At 40.5% G+C, this 12,500-nt stretch overlaps 1 protein-coding gene across 12 annotated transcripts in view; it reads left to right on the top strand.

The window, feature by feature from the left end:
* ct (homeobox protein, cut) overlaps positions 1-12,500 on the top strand; it is a 992,784-nt gene that overhangs the window by 978,750 nt on the left and 1,534 nt on the right. For 11 of the 12 annotated variants that reach the window (XM_070100612.1, XM_070100613.1, XM_070100616.1 and 8 more), the window contains 6 exons: positions 2,920-3,048; positions 4,425-4,554; positions 5,143-5,250; positions 6,017-6,183; positions 6,969-7,109; positions 7,650-12,500. The exon at positions 7,650-12,500 is cut by the window's right edge and continues 1,534 nt beyond it. In XM_070100612.1, the coding sequence (XP_069956713.1) occupies positions 2,920-3,048; positions 4,425-4,554; positions 5,143-5,250; positions 6,017-6,183; positions 6,969-7,109; positions 7,650-8,912 (1,938 nt within the window). In that variant the 3' untranslated portion in view covers positions 8,913-12,500. The remainder of the gene's footprint in view (positions 1-2,919; positions 3,049-4,424; positions 4,555-5,142; positions 5,251-6,016; positions 6,184-6,968; positions 7,110-7,649) is intronic. The other variant, XM_070100615.1, reaches the window with a different exon arrangement.

Raw genomic sequence — 12,500 nt, 5'->3', positions numbered from 1 at the left:
TGTCGGTGGTTCAGTGTGCAGTGTCGTGTCTGTGGTTGTGTGTAGGGTCGTGTCTGTGGTTCAGTGTGTAGGGTCGTGTCTGTGGCTCAGTGTGTAGGCTGATGTCTGTAGTTCAATGAGTGCACCGGGTCGTATCCTTGGCTCTTCGAGTGATATTCCTTTCAACAATTGGGAAATTACTCTTGCAATTATCCCTGCATGCTAACGACTTCAAACCCCCCATTCTCGGATGGAACCTGATTACCTTCCATCCTCCAGGCGCTATATGACCCCTACAGCTTTAGCGCTTCCCAATGAACATAATGCAGAGTGCAGCTGCGTAAGTGACCTTGCTGGTTCTGTCAACTTATGGCGTAAATTGCCTTAGTCATTACCTCATCTAGCGTCTCTCTCACACACTTGTTTCATTCAAAATACTGCTCTCTCCCTCCCTCTTACTCCCCTCCTCCCCGTTACCCCTCATCTCTCACTTCTCTCCATATCTCACTTCCGTCTACATTCCTCTCTCTCAACTGAACTTTTTTTTTTCTTTCCAATCTTCTCCACCTCCCCTTTTCCTGTGTCTCCATCGTTGTTTTTTCTGCATCTTCACATCTCTTTGTTTTGTCTCAAGCCTGCCCCCCCCCTCTCTCCCTCCCTTTCCCCTCTCTCTCCCTCCCTTTCCCCCCCTCTCAACCTTTCCCCCTCAGTCTCTCTTTAATCATTTTAAGTTTTGCTTTGCACTGTTCGTTATTTCTTAACATAATTTTACAGCTTTCTTGGCCACTTTCCACAACACGTTGTGTCCACCTCTGCCTCTCCCAGTCCCACTGAGAGGCACTACTTCATAAGTTATGCGTACCTTATGTACGTAGATACAGGCGCATCAGGAATAAGCAGCTACAACACGCATACCATGGATATGTAGCTACCATATGCATACCATGAATACACAACTACAATATGCGTACCGTGGATACGTATCTACAACATGCGTACCATGAATGCGCAGCTACAACAAGCGTACCATGAATACGCAGCTACAGCATGCGTACCATGAATACGCAGCTACAACATGCGTACCATGAATACGCAGCTACAACATGCGTACCATGAATACGCAGCTACAACATGCGTACCATAGATACGCAGGAAGACCATGGTTGTACAGTCGATCAGCCAATACAGTGGCCGCATCCATTCCTCGTGATCTACCACCGCACCATGTAAAACAGACGCAATAAAAATTAAAACTATTCGGGCAGTTATATTCTAGACAACATTTCGCTCTAACAGCGAAACGGCGTCCAAACAAAAGATTTTTTCCGCATACTTGTGTTTCCGTCCACACCTCTCAGAGCAGTGAGCCTAACAAAACCGTAGGAGACTAAGCTCTGAGCTAGGTATAATCAATCAGGCTTGAACACTGAGTAATATAGAGATTATATGTAATTCTTATATGTGACTCCTATTAAGGATCGAGTTATGCGGAAGTTATATATGGGATTCATACAATATCAAGGTAATAGTAGATTACATATTAAAAGCCATATGTGGGACTCCTATATAAGGGTACATTTATGTTATATGTTATTCATGTATGTGACTGACGCAAGATATATATAAGAATAAATCTATTTCTACAAGTACATGTACAAGGTATACAGTCCTAGCTGACATACTATACAGAAAGCCCCTTGTTATGCAGAGCATTTCGGGCAAATTAGGTCAGTTCTGTCCCAGGGTGTGACCCACACCAGTCGACTAACACCCACATAAACATATTACTGATAACTAGAGTATACCTGGAGAGAGCTGAGTGAACACAGACAACCGGTGTAAGGAAACACGCCCAATGTTTCAATCCTCACCGTGTGAAGCGAGAACTTTGGCTACCAGGCCACGGGCCACCGTGGCCTGGTGGAAGTTGCATTTGTTATTGCTTGTTCGCGAGTATTGTGTGTGTGTGTGTGTGTGTGTATATATATATACATATATATATATATATATATATATATATATATATATATATATATATATATATATATATATATATATATATATATATATATATATATATATATATATATATATATATATATATATATATATATATATATATATATATATATATATTTATATATATATATATATATATATATATATATATATATATATATATATATATATATATTTTATTTATACATATATATATATATTTTTTATATATATATATATATATATTTTATATATATATATATATATATTATATATATATATATATATATATATATATATATGTTATATATAGTGTAAAGCACCCTTCTGGCAAGACAGTGATGGAGTGAATGATGGTGAAAGTTTTTCTTTTTCGGGCCACCCTGCCTTGGTGGGAATCGGCCGGTGTGATAATAATAAAAAAAAATATATATATATATATGTCTGTGCGGGATCGGACGGTCTTGGCGCAGTCCACACTCCTAGATACATGTAACCCATGCAGCCTGTCCTCAGCAATATAAAGGATGACAACGTATCCGCCACTGTTACCTTTTTGCCTCTATGCAACTTAGTGGATCGTTCTAGGCTTGTATCGTTCGGAAATCGACGTAGGTAGACGCGTTACAAAACGAATGGTGGAGTTGGAAGACGGGATGAAAAACGAGGCAGATATTTTCCAGGTTACTTTGAGCTTGATGCCCCCATCATTTACTCCTGACAAAACGTCAGCAAAATTATAAAAAAAGAATTATATTACCCTATAGCTAAATTTCACTGCCCTCTTTTGGTCTGCTAATTAGATTTTTTCACTTGTATTCCCTTTGCTTAAGGTGATTTTTTTCATTTCAAGATATTGTGTTTTTAGCTGAAGGATTTTTTCCCCTCTTACCCCTTGCTTGTGGTGTTGTCATTTCAAGACAGATATTGTGTCCTTGGCAGGTGAAGGAACAGCTGAGTCAGTACAGCATCTCACAGCGGCTGTTCGGGGAGTCGGTGCTGGGGCTGTCGCAAGGCTCCGTGTCCGACCTGCTAGCCAGGCCTAAACCCTGGCACATGCTCACGCAAAAGGTAAACACAACCGCCTCTCTCACTACAGTCAACACACGCTGAACACCAAGTTTTTAATGAGACAATGTTTTGCACTGCTAGAGCTTTTATCAGCTCATTGGCGGTTTGACTTGAAGGTCTGAGAGCGAAACGTTGTCGCAATAAAAACCTATTTTGCAACGTGTGTTTTCTTTAACACAGTCGGCAGTATGTCATTTGGATCCAGTCTCTCTCGCTCATCTTAAGATATCTCCTATCACATCGGTTTACAGGTATAAATACTTTACCTCACTGAGTTAGGAACACTGCTGGAAGAGCCATCACACTTCTTTAGGACTGCCATAATGTCTTTCAGTTCATTCTGGAATTAACTACCACACAGGTTAAAGGCTGAAACTTCCCTACCACACTTCCGCCTTAAGTCTGGAATAAAACACCAACACAAGTTTATTCTGAAACGACCCTGTCACACACACACAAACACATAGTTCTTGAAAAACCTTCCTGACACAGAGGTTTAGGCTGGGTCTGGAACGACCCTAAAATTCTGTCTTACTGGTAGGGCTCAAACGGTTAACATGCTGGTTTAGATCTACTTCTTGAAGACAAGACTCACTTTTCCCAGTCCTAGTTCTGGAAGACAGTTAACACACTCCCCACCAGTTGTTCTGAAGAAACAACTATCCAACAGTAGTATAGAAGATAACTTACATCCCCCCAGCACTGGTTCTAGACAACTCACACTTAGGCTTCTACACATTTCGTTCTCTCTCCATTTTCTGCTGTGAATAATTTTCTTTAATATTTGTTTTATGTTTACATAGCGTTTATTATTTATAAATGAAAAGAATAAATAATAAGTTTCTCAAAATGTCTTCACAAAAAAATAAATTATAGAGGGGTAATAATTCACTTTCTTACATGAATATGTACACATCATTGAAAAAAAAAATCAAGTGATATAAAGAACAAAAAACATAATACTCGGAAACTTACAATATAATTTCTACATGGAAATTAAAATTTTAATAACATGAAAACAAAGAATAATTATATAATAATAATAAAATACTGGCATTCTTTCCGTTCTCAGATTAAACTTAGAGTGCCAACCATTTCCACTAGACACTGTTTGACACCTATGGGTTTATAGGGTGCCCATGATTATAGTTATTATACCACCATGCCTACGACTGGATCAATCATTTGTGAAATTTTCTTGGACAAAGCATACAGACAGGCAAATTGATATCCATACAGCAATGACATCAAAATATTGCAGAAAACTGAAACATTCGTTTATGTTAACGTTTGAAGCGCGTGTAAACATTTCAAACGTGTCAACGTTTCAAGCGTGTGCGCGCGTTTGTAAACGTTTCTGGTTGTATCCTCGGCAGGGTCGTGAGCCGTTCATCAGAATGAAGATCTTCTTGGAAGACGACAATGCCGTTCATAAGTTGGTCGCCTCCCAGTACAAGATTGCCCCGGAGAAGCTGATGCGTACTGGAGGATACACCGCCCCACCCCGTAAGTCACTGACTTTTCTTGCAGCTGTGTATGTGTGTGTGTGTGTGTGTGTGTGTGTGTGTGTGTGTGTGTGTGTGTGTGTGTGTGTGTGTGTCAGTGAGTGAGAGAGAGAGCTGCTGTTTATCTTTTTTGCTTTATAATAAATTATTTAAAGACATGCAAAAAAATCACAATACCGTGGCTGGAACAAATCACAACAAACTCATTGATAATTTTCAGTTTTGTGTTTGTTGTGATAAAACAATTTAACTTTCCATGCTTGTTTATTGATTTTTTCTGCCAGTCTTGTATACTCTGTTTACATTGGGATTACTAAGATGCTGTTTTCTTATCAAAAGTTAATGGGCCAGCAGTGGACATCCTTTTCTTGTAAAACAAAAATACGTATCAGTAAAATTCATTATAAATGTAAAGTCCCTAACATTTTAAAAAAAATCTTCCCATTTTCCACGCTTAATAGAAAGTATCTTACTAACACTGTATTAAGGAGAGGATTGAGTGACTATTGCTAATTTCTATTTATAATCTGCCTTGTCCCCAACTTTGGATGAAATGTTAATCCAGTTCCATGTGCTTTTCGTTTTTTAGTGTATTTAGTCGGTGGATGTCCACTTCCTGGGGGGCTAGGAGCCCCTGGGTCGAGACTTCCTGGGGGTTTGTCCACTACTGGCTCACCTACCCTTCCGCCATACACAAGTAAGCCCCCCCACTCTTACCTGTGTTGCCTTCAGCATATGTTCTCAAAAACTCCTATCACTTTTCTCATATTTCATGCCAAAGCCCATTCTGCCGTGTTTCCTTCACCCTTATATATATATATATATATATATATATATATATATATATATATATATATATATATATATATATATATATATATATATATATATGTACAGTCACAGACAGGGGATCTTAATGCAAGACAGGGCACAGTGAACCGAAACATTCAGCTCAAGTACTTCCCCACAGGTCTCCATGAGTCATCAGGAGCTATGTAATGCTGTAAGAGTAGCAACGTTGCTACTCTTGCAGAATTGTATAACTCCTGATAAAGCACGGAGACGTGTGAAAGTGCTTGAGCTGAAGGTCTCCATCCCCTCTGGCCTGTCTTGCATAATAAATAAATAAATAAATAAGCCATGCGTGTTGTAAGAGGCGACTAAAATGCCGGGAGCAAGGGGCTAGTAACCTCTTCTCCTGTATATATTACTAAATGTAAAAGGAGAAACTTTCGTTTTTCCTTTTGGGCCACCCTGCCTCGGTGGGATACGGCCGGTGTGTTGAAAGAATATATATATATATATATATATATATATATAAATATATATATATATATATATATATATATATATATATATATATATATAATATATAAATCAGAGACCTTAATATTTGTAAATAAGATGTTTAAGCGTGGCTGAGTGGATCACTTGAGCAACATCCTGCCCACTTCTTCCGGCAGGCAGCAGCAAGCCGCAGCATCACCTCAAACTTCCGCCGGACCTTCCCAAGAGCATGGAGTCACCTCTTCCGCCCGTGGGAATACCCCCGTCTCTCGGCGGCCTTCCCCTACCCTCCCATCACATGTCCTTCGACGCCAGGATGCCGCTCCTTGACCCACTCAGGAAGGTAAGATTACTTAGTCAATTCTTTAATGTTAGGGAAGAGCTACCCTCTCCTTTCTAAGCTCGAATCTGATTTTCCTCCAATTTCCCTGTTGCTGTGACTCCCTGCGGGTTTATCGCTTCCCTATGATTTTTTATAATCATACTCGTCTGGGGGTATGGGATTTGAGAGTAAGTCACTGGTAGTGCTTTCGTCCCAGGCACAGTGGAACCTTTGGGAAAGTTTCTTAACACCTGCAAGTGTCACCAGGGTAACAGAGGCCCACATAGGGGTGATGCAACAGGGGTTGGCACATATATACTACACAAGTACTGTGCCACTGACACATTGGCCTGGCAGTCAATGGTTAATTAGATATTAATAGACTCGTATCCTACGATAGGGCCAAAGGATACCCTCTTCTTATTATTCTTCTGAATGAAGTTAAGTGTCTGTCAATCATGAAAAGGGAATTTTAAGCATAGACAATAGAAATTGGCACATTTTATTAATTTCGTGAACCATATGAAATATATTCAGCATCGAAAGGTGTATCTAGAATTTACACTCCGTACCTTACACAGATAATTCTCTTAATGAACAAGATATTATCTTCATGGCTAAAAATATAAAATTAATTTAGTTTGCACATTTATTGTACAAACGTTATCAAGAATACTGTAATCCTTAAAATAAGAATTGGCAGAATCAGCGTATAAATACAAATATTTACACCTCTCGTTGTGTATACTAAAAGAAATGCTGTGGTGTAATGGTAATGGTAATAATTTGCTTGTGTTCTGATGCAGGCTGGAATGGGCGGCGTTCGAGCCCCAGGACCAGTGGCTCCCTCAGTCTATGAAATGGCTGCTCTGACGCAAGACCTCGACACCCAAGTCATCACAACAAAAATAAAGGAAGCTCTACTAGCCAACAATATTGGCCAGAAAGTACGTAGTCAATCTGAAACTCACTAAATTGATAAGTGATCACCTTAATTTCATGAAGTAATCGGTTTTAAGTTTAAATTCATACACAATATGTTCATAGGAAAACCATACGAAAACAAAGCTCAAAGATTCCTTTGCTGTATATGATATGATTATATATATATATATATATATATATATATATATATATATATATATATATATATATATATATATATATATATATATATATATATGCAATAAGATCACAGTAAACAGGTGATTTCAGAATATGCAAAACAACCACTCTGAAAGAATAGAGAAATTCCAAGCGCTTTCGTGACTACTCACATTATCAAGTTCCTTGATAATGTGAGTAGTCACGAAAGCGCTTGGAATTTCTCTATTCTTTCAGAGTGGTTGTTTTGCATATATATATATATATATATATATATATATATATATATATATATATATATATATATATATATATATATATTATATAAAATAGTCGCTTATTTATCTTAAATTAATGAACGCATTTTTGTTTCTACTTTATAGCTGTTTGGCGAGGCAGTGTTAGGGCTGTCTCAGGGCTCCGTCTCTGAGTTACTAAGTAAGCCCAAGCCGTGGCACATGCTCAGCATCAAGGGCCGAGAACCATTCATCCGCATGCAGCTCTGGCTCAACGACTCCCGCAACTTAGAGAAACTTCAGCAACTCAAGAACGAGCGACGAGAGGCCAACAAGCGACGGCGTGCCCTCGATCCTACTGTTGAAGTATCTCAGGACTCGCAGGATGTGTTCCAGGCTCCTTCTCCCGGAGGTTCGTCAAAGAAACAGCGCGTGCTATTCTCAGAAGAACAGAAGGAGGCTCTCCGACTGGCCTTTGCGCTTGATCCATACCCAAACTTAGCCACCATAGAATTTTTGGCCCAGGAGCTTCAACTGTCGACCCGTACTATCACTAACTGGTTCCACAACCACCGTATGCGGCTCAAACAGCATCCGGGTAGTCCCGGAGACAGCTCACCTTCACGTGAATCTCAACAGCCTCCTCCAGGCCAGCCTCAAGGGCAGTCCTTTGATCCACTTCACTTCCGTCTTCTTCTCTCTCAGCGATTGATGGAACTGAGGAGGGAGAAAGGTCTGCCACCTACCATGCCAGGTCTGGGACCTGGTCTGCATCCGGGTCTTTTTCCACACTTCCCACATCTGGGTCCACACGGTCTAGGCAGCCAACCACTTGACCGAGATATCAGCGGTGGTCTTGATCTATCCATGAAAACAGAGACTGACTATGATGATTCATCGCTGGTAGATGAAGACTCCAATATGTCCGGTGGCATGAGTCCAAGCGGCGGCGGACGATCTGAGGGAGAGGGAGAGGACCGTGATGGGCGTGGAGCCCCTTCACCAGTCTCTCGGTCCTCCCGTAGGAAGCCCGCTGCACCTCAGTGGGTCAATCCTTCGTGGGCGTCTGGTGAGGGAGGTAAGGAACGAGAAGTGATTATTAACGGAGTGTGTGTCATGCAAACAGATGACTACCGTTTGCGAGAACAGGAGACAGTGCGTATTGAACCAACCCCAGTGGATGAGGCTCGGGCCCGGTCACTGAAGGAAGAAGGGGAGGAGGAAACAGAGGAAGAACAGCAACAACAGCAGCAACCAGCCTCCACCGTCTCCTCTTCCCCGCTGCCAACGACCATGGAGACAGAGCAGGAAACGTTGCAAGAAGAAACCTCCACGGTGCAAGAAGATCCCACGCCAAGTCAGGAGACCATCAAGCAAGAGGCTGAAGTAGAAGAGGAAGAAGAGGCGTGATGCTAGCATCGGCCTAAAGCGACGCTTTTGGATTCCAGAGTTTATCCCGTTGTTCTTAGCGTGTTGTTGTTCGTGCATTATACCAAATGTTTCGTCCCGTCGGCAAGTGATGAGCTTCGCAAAGTCGGACGATGATGCCAAGGTGTTGTATCGCCGGAGAGCCTTGAGGAATCTCTTAGGCACATTGTGGGCCTTTAAAATCACAATTTAGACTCTCAAGTCATAAGTCCTACAAAATGTCAACCTCTGTTATTTTATTATAAAATGTTCGTGTGTTTTACTTGTTAACTTGTCTAAAGATTTGTATATATATTTCCCAAGTTTTTGATCAAGCTCCCCTTAGGTTAGGTGACTTCAGGTGTTTAGAATGCCATAATGCTGAACTGTTCTATGCTTGTTGCCAACGTGACAGTGGTGGTAACTCCGACCTCTGTACAGTGTTTAGTGTGCACGGAACTTACCACGACCCCTTGTCAAAGGGCGTCTTACAAGACGAGTGTTTCGTACCAGTGAAATGGTCGAATCCTGTTTATTAAAAAAAGTGTATGCCCCCTGTGAGATAATGATATATTCCGGTGATCCCTTCATTGAACAAATAGTACAGAGTAGAACCAAATAGTAACCCTGTTCCCCCTCCCCCCGAGTGAGACTACCAAGTTACAGTGAAACATAATGTAAACAAATTCAAACTATGACCTGGGTACAGGTTAACCTCTCTCTGTGTCCCAGAAACCAGACGCTCGAGACTCTTAGTTCTAGTCTTATTATTTCTCAACTAATTTCACATTTTCATCGTTCAGTGAACAATGCGTATATGAAATATCCATCTAGTCCATGGATTCAGCATTGGTTATTCAAGATTTCATGATCTCTCGTAGCCCTTCACAGTGTGTTCAAAGAGGAGAACTCTTCTATGCTAGCTTCCAGAGTGCAAAGAGACCATTGTAAATGTCTAAGAAACAAGAAACTATACTAATAGAAACCGATTCTGGGACTACACAGCCGATCATCTACCAAGTGAATTAAAAAGCAACGAAGAAAATAAAAGATGGGAAGAATTATAATACTTCGAGTGTTCACCTAACAAAAAAATCACACAAGAGCGTGCGAACGGTGAAACAAACAAAAGGTTTAAAGGACACTCTCAGTGAAGAACAAATGACAAAAGCATGGCTGGAACAATTCATTACCAACCCACACAGTGCAAACAGAAGCTAGACGATGTTTCGGGTCCGTCCTGGGTCATTAAGAAGGCTAGTTACCATTTCTAGTGTGTGCGTTAGTTATGAAGAGCACTGAATGATGATGGGCATGACACTATCTTGCGCCCGTGGAGGTTCTTGGGGCCAGGAAAGAGGAAAATTATGGGCATTATTGATCCCACATCACCCGCGTGTCCATGAGTGGAGTGAGGGACAGAGGCTGCACCGCTACTCTTGTTATTGGTTATAGGATTTAAGAATGAGTGGTAGTGGAAACTTGTACAACACTGACAATGACTTTTTAACATGCATTACATTAAGATTATTTTAAATGTTTGATTTTTTTCAGCGGAAATCATCAGTGTCGCCAGCACAAAGAGGGTTCAAGTTGTCACAGTAACTTATACACACAATGAAAAGGAACTCGTTAGTCTTACTAATGCACCATAAAATATTCAACATGTCATCAATTTGACCATTACACTAACGATATCTCGATTATCGCGCGTCGTATGTTAAACCGGAACCGGAACTTTAAATACCACCAAACGTAGATTATTTTTTATCAAATTAAGTTATACAGTATCTCCATTTTTAATTGGTAATATAATATAGGCGTTTTTCTAAGAAAAATTAGTATTTCTTAACTACAGAAAGAGAAATACAAAATAAGCAAAAGAATTATTACTCTTGTAGTTCCCAGTTGAAATTTTTCAACTTTAAAAAGTGTTACATGAAATGTTCAGTTTGCTAGACTTAAAGCCTATCGACCGTACGAGGATCCTTAAAAAACCAGTAATACACAAAGCATATAAGACTGAATCAGAGCGAGAGTTTGCACCTGTGGACTCGGTACGATTTCTGGGTTTGAAATCTAATATCCGTCGTGCAGGGGTAATGTGTTCGCCTCAGTTTATGGAAATCCCCACGCTAATGTCAACACCTTTTCTCCAGCGAGGAAGATCAAACTCCTTTCTAATACCCTCCTACCATAACATCACCATTAGACCTGACTTATCCTAAACCATTTCCTAACAGTAAACTTAGTTTATCTCAATACCATTTGAACCTTATACCATTTATTTTCACCTTCTAGTGGCCTTGAGTTGTCCTAGAATTCTTACCCAGGAAGAGACTTAACTTTTTTTTTTTTTTTTTTTTTTTTTTCAAAAAAATAATTACCCAAAAGAACACCTGATTTTCTCCAACACTTATCAAAACAACGTTCGTGACTTTTCCCACCGCTCTTACCTTTATCCCCACACCCTAAAACCAGCCATGTACCAACAAAGGCTTGATTAAAAAACCCCCCAGAGCAGACTAGGACCTGACTTTCCGCCCTACATGGCTCTGGGTGACGGAACACAGACTATTGTAGTGGTCCAAGAGTGACATTTGAGTTGCTCTTTCTCGCCAAACGATTTGTTCAAATTTTCCATGTGACCGATAATGGTAATGGTGAATGTTCCGGAGAATGTTTCACGGAATGTGTGTATGTGTGTGTGTGTGTGTGTGTGTGCGCGCGCACGTGCTTGCGTGCATCTGATACTCACCAGTATCTCAAAAATAAAACGTGGATCCAAAAGGAAGAGAACAATTATCATTATTTTTATTACGAGATCTGATTTTTTCCCTGTGAACAATGAAGGGTTTCTGTTGCGGTGTTTGCAATACCTGTGTTCGTCCTCCCCTTGCAGGAAGACAGGAATTACATGAGCGACTCAATAGGACCTTCATTAACGAAAGATGAGCATCCGCCCCTTGATCCACACTCCATATTTTCTGAAGCTGATGTAAATCCCACGTAAAAAAAAGGGACCAGATTTACTGCACTACGGAGGGAAAATGCATTTTTTTTTTTTACATTTGTGGAAGTGTGTATGATTGTGAATTTATCTGTTGTATAAGAGTGGAATGAGGGATGAAGTGGTGGTGCATCTGGGAGAGGTGGTGGTGATGTAGGGGGGAGAGTGGTGGTGAAAGAACAAATGTTGATAGAGGAAGAAAAGTGGTGATAATGGTGAAAGTGTATGAGGAAGCAGTGGTGGAGGCAATGATAGAGACAGGAGTGATGGTAGAAGGTAGACAGACAGGTACATGATAGATAGAGTAGGAGGCCCGCTGCTGGTGGTGATCAAGAGACACTAATCTAATTTGCTGTGCCACCTCCATTCTATATTTATGGATGCGGCAACAAGCCTGTGCAAGTCATTTCCGCTTTCCATTAGTCGGTGGAAATAAGGGAAATGCTGAGTGATGGACCCCTGACCGGAATAATGAGCTGATTCAGATTTTGATTTGCAATTTGCTCTGTTTTGCATATGTTTCTTTTCGTAATATCGTGCAAGTGATATCACAGGTGGAAGAGGTTGCCAACTGACAAGTT

Source organism: Cherax quadricarinatus, chromosome 73 (genome assembly GCF_038502225.1).
Source record: "Cherax quadricarinatus isolate ZL_2023a chromosome 73, ASM3850222v1, whole genome shotgun sequence".
Lineage (NCBI taxonomy): Eukaryota > Metazoa > Arthropoda > Malacostraca > Decapoda > Parastacidae > Cherax > Cherax quadricarinatus.
This window is presented reverse-complemented; position numbering and strand designations above follow the sequence as displayed.